The 10,857-nt window shown below is 33.6% G+C and overlaps 1 protein-coding gene across 2 annotated transcripts; it reads left to right on the forward strand.

The window, feature by feature from the left end:
- Positions 1 to 4,898: 4,898 nt before the first annotated feature.
- LOC116006081 (mucin-5AC-like) lies at positions 4,899 to 8,442 on the forward strand. Of its 2 annotated transcripts, XM_031246347.1 has the most exons (6): positions 4,899 to 4,970; positions 5,057 to 5,359; positions 5,695 to 5,800; positions 6,344 to 6,467; positions 6,609 to 7,502; positions 7,906 to 8,442. In XM_031246347.1, exons 2-6 carry the CDS (start codon positions 5,179 to 5,181, stop codon positions 8,296 to 8,298), a joined length of 1,698 nt encoding a protein of 565 aa, XP_031102207.1. In that variant the 5' UTR covers positions 4,899 to 4,970; positions 5,057 to 5,178; the 3' UTR covers positions 8,299 to 8,442. The 2 variants fall into 2 exon arrangements, with proteins under 2 accessions (XP_031102207.1, XP_031102206.1); XM_031246346.1 differs by lacking the exon at positions 4,899 to 4,970 and having other exon boundaries at positions 4,980 to 5,359.
- Positions 8,443 to 10,857: the final 2,415 nt, after the last annotated feature.

The following is a 10,857-nucleotide window of genomic DNA, read 5'->3' on the forward strand; positions in this document are numbered from 1 at the left end:
TTTTTTTTTTTTTTTTTTTTTTTAAGTTCACACACACAAAAGAAAAGAGAATAATTAATAATGTAAAAAACTAAAAATAGAATATTATTGAAGTCCATAGGAATCATGTGAAGGAAGAGTGGATGAGGCCTACCATCACAAGCCACTATACTCATTATTGGTTGTCATATCTCTTTCACTATCCTGTGCATGGATTAATGCATCTCTTCTTTACTATCCGCATTTAAACATGTGAGTTGAGACCTTTACAAAATTAAAAATATTTTTTTTTAAAAAAAAATAAATAAAAGGTGTGATTGATTACCTTGGCTTCAAAGGAATTTTTGGATGGTATAGTGGTGGCTAATATTGATCAAGTGGGGATACACACACATATATGTATGTGTGTATTAATGAGGAATGGCTAGTACGTAGTTGAATGTCATAACTTAATCAATTAAAACTATACAACCCTATTTCATGAATTAAATTATTGATGATAATGATGCCTAGCTTAATTGTCCTGCACTCCTGCTAATTAATTAATATATGCACTCTTACAACAATTAATCAAACCGGTTAAGTTTAGCTTAGCTAAGGTAATATACACCCGAAAATGTTACACCGTCGATTAACACTGGTGCAATAAAATCCGAGACAAAAAATAAAACATATGCAAAATTACATTAAACACCCCAATAATTAATAATAACAATATAAAGGACAAAGGAAGGACAAAATCTCAGCCATCAAACACTTCAAGATGAACGCCCAGAATTAATTCTTATTTCTCACCTATGGTACCAGCACGTGCAAAATGCCTATCTCTCGGCTTTCCATGGCATTACAAACCGCCAAGTCTGTGATCTCAACTTAGGTTCTTTGTGTTAACACATCTTATTGTCTTGTTAAGAATTGAACTCGAGTTATCTATGTAAAAAAAAAAAAGGTTTAGACATCATATTCTCATAAATTCATAATCAACTATTCAACTCTTGTAGCAAACTTAGCTTATTATTTTTTTATGAGTTTGACCTACCATTTTATGCACAATATTTTATGGATTATCCAAAAGATCATGGTAGTTAACTAGGTAGCACTTGCAACCTAACAAAGAAAAATAATCAGATTTGGTACTCAGTATATATTAATTATTAATTTGGTATGTACATGCATGTGTGTGTAGTGCTGCTTAATTACCTAGTAGCCTTTTGACCAGACAAATTATGTAACAAATTAAATGATTATGAGATTATGACTAATTGTTTCATAATGGGCACAAATATAATCATTATACAGTAATAATAACATTATAAATAATAGTGCTAATAGTTATGTGGTGATCAGTATTATTGATAAAGAATTTTTTGGATTTCATTATGTCATTTTTTTGTCAAAAGCTGATTGAAAGTGTGGTTGTTGACAAAAAATAATCAGGTTTCGACCATTTTTGGGTGGTCGAAAATATGAGATTAATTAGCAGTGTTGATGTCAAAGACCTTGTGATCTAGTGGCACCCGATTTGCACCCTCACATGGGAGGGGTGGGTTTTTGCAGGTTTTGATACACATGTGGAGGAGAGAGAGGATTTGGGGTTTTAGAAGGAAGACTTGATTTTTATCTACATAGTGGGTCCCGTCGAAGTTGAAAAGGTAGTTGTTTTGTCGCATAAAGTGCACTAAAAGTGCCCAACCGGGTGTGTGCACTCTACGCGCCCGATAGGCGCATAATTTCCTCTTTTTTTTCTTCTTCTTCTTCTATCACTACTCTCTCTCATATATTTTTTTTCTTAATTACACATGCAAAAACTCCTCAAAATTTATATCTATTGAGGATGCTCTTAAATCATTCTTGGTTAGGATGAGGTATATATTGACTATACTTTTTATTTCTTGGTTTGAAATTTGTTTATTAAGTTATGACGTACCAAAAATGCATTAACTTCTCCTCAACACTATGTTCCAAAAATTATTTTTTTAAATTTTATTATAATTAATGTAAATCGTAATAAATAAATATTAATCTCAACATGAGTTAATTAAATTACAAAAGTACAATTATTTAGAGAAAAAAAATGATAAATATATTTGAGGAGTCTAGAATTATTACAGATTCTAATTTGAATGGTTTGTAACGCGGCGCAATTGATGGAAGACTTCGGCGGCACGTCAACTAATTGGGGCAAAATATTAGTTAAGCCTTGATCCAACCACCTTGATTAAATATTTAAATGAGAGATCTCACTTACACAACTTTTTAAATAATCATTTTTTTTCTTTTGTGACGAAAAAAATTTGAAATTACTACCTGATGTATGCTAAAGAAAGACAAGACAATTGTAGGAGGTTCATTTAGGGCACATTAGAATTGAATCGCACATGAATCATAATAACCAGATATTACAGAGAATAACCCGTCTTTTGGCGTTGATGTACTAAAATAATATGTTGATATATTTAATTGCAACATTTAAAAATTTAAGGGGTTAATTGATTTTTTTAATAAAAATTTGTAAGTTTATTTGACCATGTTCACTTAATTATATTTAATGCTCGTAATTATATATGTGTAATGATTTTTTCCTTTGTTATTTGTCAATTCAAACAGTAAATTAATGAAATTCTTAACGGAAGACTAATGGTGGCAATTAAATAAAAGTCATGAATGTAACATGATAAAATTAAAAGAATATGACTAAATGTGATAATGTCACAACAGTCGAGGACTAAAAGTGAAATTTGTTCAAAGTCATGGATGCAATATGACAAAATTAAAAAATATGACTAAATGTAACAACAGTCGAAAACTAAAAGTGAAATTTACTCTTCAGTTTATTCTCAACTCTTTCTCACAAACCAAACAATTGGTTATGAATTTTTTATTGTGTCAATAATACTTAGATCATATATAATTAAGTATACCATGTTTGGTTGTATCAGTTACTAATATGAATAACAATTTCAATACGACAATACGGTAAAAATTTATTTCAAATTACTCTTGTTAAGAATTGTGTGGGAGCCGCAGAGGGATTGTATACTTGTATCTGTCCTTGAATTTTAAGTAGCAGTACGTACCTTTGCGAAGTGCACAGTGAAGTCTATATTTAAGATGGCATATTATAGGTATGTAGTTAAAGTAGATAGTAAATGGACTGTGGTAATTTTGAAACGTCGCACGCATACGCACGTACGGCGCGCAGCATTATTATCGTATCACACCGCCGGTAGCCCACAAAGATTGAATTGTGGTCGCGACAACGATTGTTCGTTTCAACCCATCATGACCTTAAGCTACACTAATTTTAGGCCATCTAATTCTAATATCTCAAGATCCCGATCTAAAAATCGTTGAAAGAGATAAATTACGAATCGCTCGAACAACATTCAAGTGAGTTCATGTCGTTTATTTTTCTTTTTAGCTACATATAGGAGTGGAAAATCCGCACAAGGTATTCATCTCCATACTTTTGCTAATTTGGGAAGTTCAATGGCCCAAACTCTAAACTGTAAAGCCCTAATTTCAAGATGGTATTGATGGGAGTCTAATCTCCACCCTACTAACTCAAGAACGTTACATACACTTTGTATTTTTATATAGGATGCATGTATTGCCATCACGTGCTAGATAGCATTTAATGTTGAAGAAACCTAAGGTAGGAGTCATCACCACATTCGCTCCGGGAGGTATGCGAGGTGGTCAATGGGGAATCGTTACTTGTGGGAATCGAACCCAGGTTCTCCCGAAATTCTTTCTCACCAAGAGAGTTCACTTGTCACTTGAGCTACCCATTGGATATTAAGCTAATTTTATGATTGTGTTCGAATATGCCTTAGTATTTCAGAAGAATATTAGTATAAATAGTAAGGAGTAGTTATTTACATTGTAGTCATTAGTGAAGTTCAATTCTTTGCATTTGCACTCTTATTTTGCTATAATACTTTAATGACAGACATTTGTACTTGAATATTGAACTAAACTCGTAACAATAATACTGATACCCGCTTACATTATTATTTGATTTTCATTAAATATCATATTCTAATTAAATTTTTACTTTAAACTTGGATTATTTATACTGTTACATTGTTGCTTTAGCTATAGATATTTGTACTCGACATTGAAATAAACACTTACCATAAAGGGTCATTTACTCCAAGTAACATAACATTACTAGGGTGGAGTAACATAACATTACTAGGGTAATGCGAGCCGGTACGAATAGTTCAATTTGTTCTTAAGTGTTATTGTAAGTAAGAACTCAAACTCTCAAGGACATTGGTCATCGTGATTTACTCATCTACAATCCTATTGATGTATGATAATTAACATTAATGTCACGTAAAAAAATAAAATAAACACAAAATAATATTAGAGTTAATTTCATTTTTGTCCTAAATTTTTATAAGTGTCATTCCACTTTTAAACCTTTTTCTTTCATAGCATTCCTTAAAGGTCCTAGTATTATTGTGGCATGATCATTTTTATCTTCCGTCAACAAACCTGTTTAAATTAAATAACGTTAAATATGAGGATATTTCAACCTTTTTTATACAAAGTAGATTGACCTATTATATTTTTTAATTTTTATTTTTTTTGAAAAAATCTTTAATTTACGGCTAGAGTCACATTTCTTCTTCAATTGCAATCCACCCATCCGCAACAAAACCTCCACAACAGTAAAATAGCACATATAAATATAGGACTAAAAAAAATTAACACTAACTGAATAGACTAAAATGTACACATATTTAAAGCTATTTAAATAGATTTGTTAATGAAGAATACAAAATATCATGTAACAATAATATTAGAATCAATAATAAATGTTTAAAAATAAATAAAAAAAATGAAATAGAGACATATAAATCTAGACTAGAATAAAAAAATAAAATTATCTCATAATATTACCTTGCGTGAATTAAACCCAAGAAATACTCCGTAGAAGATGAGGGAAGAGAGAGAAAGAGAGTTGTCTTCCTTACCTGCCTGTCAGTTTGTTTAGTATGCGTAACATGCTTTTGCCTCCTTCACCTCCGTCTTTCCAAGCTCTCTCACATTTTTCTCATTCTCACAGATCCAATCTACTACCTCGCCGGAGACTCGGGCTTCACAGTCGGTTCGTCGCACTAGCCGAGCCTCACCAATTCTTCTATTACTCATAATGCTGGAGTGATTACCGCCGGTGATTGATACGAGATGAATCGGAGCTTTAGGGACTCTATGATCGGAGGCGGGAAGAGTTTTCCGGTGGCAGCGCAGCTCCGGCGTGGCCTGAGCGTCAATGGAGCCTCCAACAAAGACCTCTCCGATGACTCCTTGGATCTCTTCTCCAGAACTCGCCGCAGCGTCTCCGTTGTCAACTCCGACGAGTCCGACGGTACCTTTCTATGCTCTTGTATATATTTATCGCGTGCGTTACTGTGTACGGAGTATGTATTAGCTTCAGCTGATCGAACTACATCGTGATCTTCCTGGTTTCTGATTTACATCTACATGTCATAACTCTAAAACAGAGACGCAATGCTACCCAATAATGAGGCAAAACGGCGTCGCTGCATTCAGTGATGCAGTGACGAAGGCTTAATATTTTCACGGCTTGGTTGAAATTCCAGTTCATATAATGAGACTTTTTACTGCTGCATATTTAGAACATTTAGTATTGTGTGGTTTAGTTTTGATTTTTGATATCTCTCGGCTGCTTAATGATAACAGTTTCCGTTAAACCGGGAAGACTTTCAGTTGGATCAGTAAAGTTGGGGAGGAATGGATTGGATGATCTGTTATCATCTACTGAGGGAGGAAAGCATGATTATGATTGGTAAGAGTTGAAGATCTATTATTTTGCCAGCTTGTCTTCATCTTTGAAAATCAGATCAACCTCCATAAATGTTATGCTAGTATGCTATTACTGAAACAAAAATCTATTTATATGTTGTTCCATCGGTGCTAATTCAATATTGACAATGAAGGTTGTTGTTTTGGTTCTTCAATCATTCTAAATTATGATTCAGGCGAATTTTTACTTTGCTAAGTTTCTGAATCCTTTGCTTAGCATAGTGAAATAGCTAATGGTCCCCTAACCTAACCTTCAAATACGGGGAGTCTTGTTCAAGAACATGCTCTATCCTGTTCATTTTTCAGTGACATGCATCACTCTTGTTTGGCTTTCAATTGCCAGCATAGTAATTTTCTAAGTTCTAAAATTGTGCAGAAAATTACATTAGTAGCTAAAATCAGTTTGCTTTTACCTGGTACTTGGTAAAATTGATCATAATAGCTGTATTTGATTTGGGATAGTCTAGTTTTTGAATTGAATAACTAGACATTGTTGACCTATAACTCATCTTTTTTATACCAATAGGCTTCTAACTCCTCCAGAGACTCCTCTAGTTCCTTCATTGATCGGAAATGAACCTCAACGGGTCCAAGTAGCTCCAAGAAGCAGCTCCTTGGCCAGATCAGTCTCCACAACTAAGGCTTCAAGGGTTGGTTTTCTGTTTATTCAAATACGGATTTAGTTATTTCAGCAAAAAAAATTATATATGGATCATATTAAATGACTAAAATCACTAAATTTTGGATCCAATAAATTGACATCTTATTTCGTAAAAATCATTTCATTTCAGCTTTCAGTTTCACATTCAGAGAGCAACCATAATGCAAGACCAGCACGCAGCAGTTCAGTAACTCGTTCCTCTGTCTCTAGCACCCAGTTTAGTACTTACTCAAATAAATCAACTAATATTCTAAACACGAGCTCTGCTTCTGTGTCATCCTATATTCGGTCCTCTACCCCTTCAAGCCGCTCTTCATCTTCAGCAAGAAATTCCACCCCCACTTCGCGCCCAACATTATCAAGGCCTTCAACCCCTTCTAAGGCCTCTCCAGCTCCAAACACAACTTCTAGACCATCTCAAAACTCAAGACCTTCTACTCCAAGTTCTAGGCCTCAAATTCCTGCAAATTTGAGTTCCCCCTCTCCTCGGTCTACATCAAGGGCTTCGACACCTACTCGAAGGAATACAGCACCTTCAATATCTCAATCTCCTGTAATATCTGCATCCTCTAGACGTGCTGTCACCAGTGGGAGAACTGTGGCTTCGATATCTCGTCCAAGCTCACCTGATCCACCAGTTAGGCGAACACCTCAACCTATAGTTCCACCTGATTTTCCACTTGAAACACCATCAAATTTGAGAACAACACTGCCAAACAGACCACTGTCTGCTGGTAGGTCCAGGCCTGGTGCTGCTGTCTCTGTCAAGGCTAATATGGACACTCCAATTGCTGGAACTTTGCCTAGGCGGCAACCATCACCTGTTAGCAGGGGAAGACTCACAGAATCCTCTGCTAGTGGGCGGGGGCTTTCAAACGGGCATGTGGCTGATACACTTGATTCTCGCAGAGCTTCATTTCCCTTGGAGTTGACTACAAGGAAATCTATAAAGACACCTACAGAAAACATGGGATTTGGGAGGAATATCTCAAAGAAATCTCTTGATATGGCTATCAAACACATGGTAAGAATAAACTTTTTTCCTCATGCAATGTTGTTTCAAAGATATTGGTTTGTGTTTCTGTTCTCAGTCCATGGGCCTAAACTGATCCTAATTAAGTGTTATGTTTCAGTGTCGTTACTCATTCATTTATATTTTCAAGTTTGTCTTAATCCTACTGATTCATTCACGAGTGTCATTGCTGCTTTTATCAGTAACTATCTTGCTTTACTTCTCTCAATGATTATATCCCATTTAATAAAAGATTCATAATAGCCATTTACCAGCTGCATGCTGTTGTCAGATCTTCATAAAGCAACTAAATTTTTAGGAATGAGTTTTGAAAGTTGACAATTTTTTTTTATCCAAATGGACAAATTTTCTTCTTACTGGTGTACTTAACCACTAGATGATCTTTCTTTTGCAGGATATAAGAAATGGCTCTAATGGTGCTCGCCCGCTTTCAGGCTCAATCCGTTTCCCTCACAGCATTCGATCAAATGGTGCTAAAAGTCATAGTCACAGTGCAAGTTCCCCAGCATCTCTGAATGGGAATATGAACTTCAGCAACAATGGCCCTACATCTGAAAATGGAAGTTATATTAGTAGGTCTTCTGAAAATGGGAGTGAAGACGACAGATCTCGATTCTCAGCAAGATTGACAGATACTGACATCTATGAGAGTTGTCGTTACGACATGATTCTACTCAAAGAGGATGTCAAGAACACTAACTGGCTGCACAGCATTGACGATAAGCTTGATGGTACCATTTTTGAGAACGGATTCGAACCTCTCCCTGAACCTTTCGACCATTTGTAACATAAGTTCATTGGTGCTCCATGCATTATTTTTTATTTATTTTATCTATTTTTCAAAATTTGATTTGCTGCCTGAACAGTGAACACATAAATGAAAATTAAATGTGTTAAGTGAATCATATAGATATTGTGGAAGTGACCTAAAGTTTCACCTTTTATCCTTTTTTCCTAGTTTTTTTTTTTTAATAACCTAGATTTTTCAGCTTCGTGGGACATTGAGCCAATCTAGGCTTGAGATTTAACACCAAATTGTACACTTTTACACAACAAAAAACTAAACCCCTAATGTCTGTGAGAAAACCGAACTATATATCACAAGTTCATATCCACTACCAATGCTATGTAGGCTTTTTTTTTCCCTTCCAAAATGACCATGTTTTCATTGCATAAAGTGTAATGAGAAATGATATTTTAAATGTACATAGTTACACACCTTGAGATTAACAATACTAACAAACCACGTAAGGCCACATCTTGTTTCTCTACTTTTATCACTTTCTTCGAGAGTTCAAATAATTAATCTTAAGTACATTGGATTGACTAAACTCGTCAATAATAATATTTCAAATAAAAACAAACTTAATAAAAAATTAGTAACTTTATTTTTTATTGTGCATAGCAGCTAACATCACACTTTAAAACTATCATAATGAAACTATCATAATGACCAAACGCTAATGGGCGTATCTTTGTCAAATAACCAAAAATGCATTAAATGGATGTGGTGAACGGAGATGCCAACTCTGAAATAAATAAGCAAAGCAGTATGTGAGTGAGAACTAATATTAGGGTCGTACCAATACAAATTTAAGTGCAACATGTGGAAAAATGGACCACTGACAAACTAATCCTGGTGTGATACCGCATCTGAATTGAAGGTGCAGGTTCATGGTGGTCGCATTATAAAACTAGCTAGAGCTTTGGTTATATGTTCCGACTCTATCTAGTTAGGGTTCTATTAACCTTTACGATTTGAGTTAATTAACTATAAACAACTTAGACTGGTTTATTTCTTTACCGTCTTTTACTAGTTATAATCATAAGGCGTGTTTTATCCAAATCACACATTCAGATAACGGTTATGGACTCTCTTGAAAATCAAAACATCTTTAGTTATATGCCTAAGTTTGCTAATTAAAAATGAATAGGTGAAATAGTACAATAACTTCAAATTAACGAACTTTCATTTTGAAATAGAACGTGTATTATAAAATGTGTGCATATGTATTTGAATTGACCTTGTTGTTGACATTAGTGTACAAACATTTGGGAGCCTATAGGTCATTTGAGATACATCTCGTAATTTATAACTTTCATCAGACTTTAGGGTAAGAAGTTAAGGGTGAGGCAAATTGTACTATAGACCATGGTCCATATTGCAACGTGAACTATGAATAAATGTTCATTTTAGATAGTATAACAAATACTGGACATTTAGTACACAAAAAATGAATCTTTAAATAATAAACATTCAATATACTAAAATGAACATTATGTGTACAAGGTGAACCACAATTTAGGGTATATTGATTGGAATGATGAGAGACCTTAAGATTGAGATTCAAACTTATAAAATTTTATTAAAAATTCATTATTATATAACGGACCATTATTAATGTCGCAAATTATTAAATTAAGGTAAATTCAGTAGAAATGGTGAAGTAATGGATCAAAAGCTGGGCATGTGCTATTACTGGAATGCATGTGGATAATATATGACTACTTATATAATACTCCGTAATATTCATATATTTAAGGTTCACTTTTGTGAGACCGTCTCACGAATTCTTATCTGTAAGATGGGTCGGATTAATATGAAAATATAATACTTATACTGAAAAATATAATATTAATTAGAAATAAATTAAAGTATTTGTTACTTATAAGAGAAATTATAATACTTGTGAAAACAAATGTAATACTTTTACATTTTTCATCAAGTGATTAGAGTATTTTGGTTATATCAAGTGATTAAAAAAATAAGAAATATAAGTAATATAATTTCTTCTAAAACTAACAACACAGAAGCAGAAAGTACCAAAATTTTTATATATTTAGGTTTATTCACCATTACCCAACATATCCAAGTTAATTCTCTCTATTTTGGATTGTTGGAATGCATTGGAGAAGGAGAAGAGAAGATAAAATAAAAAAAAATAAAAAAAATAAAAAAAGTCCCTCAAAATGAGCCAAGTTCAGAGACTCATTTTATAATAGCTTATAGGAGCAAGTATTTGAAAAGCTTTCAGCCAACTGATCTGAGCTGAGGTCAAACATTATTATATTATGTGAAGTAATTTAATTAATAGCGCATGCAGAAATGGATTTGTTTGATTAGCCACACTACACATCACCAATCCCATTATGGATTATCTTTATTCCAAAGATTCCTGCCATGCCAATTGCCTCTCAATCAAGTCTGTCTTCAACTCTTCACACATAATTTTTTTAATATAATTTCTTTTAAATAATTTACAAGCTATTATACTTACCTATTACACTAGTTAGTGACTGCATATTTTTCATTATCCAACAAAAATAATTATTTTTCTATCCAATC

The sequence above is a fragment of the Ipomoea triloba genome, chromosome 15 (genome assembly GCF_003576645.1).
Source record: "Ipomoea triloba cultivar NCNSP0323 chromosome 15, ASM357664v1".
Taxonomy (NCBI): Eukaryota; Viridiplantae; Streptophyta; class Magnoliopsida; order Solanales; family Convolvulaceae; genus Ipomoea; species Ipomoea triloba.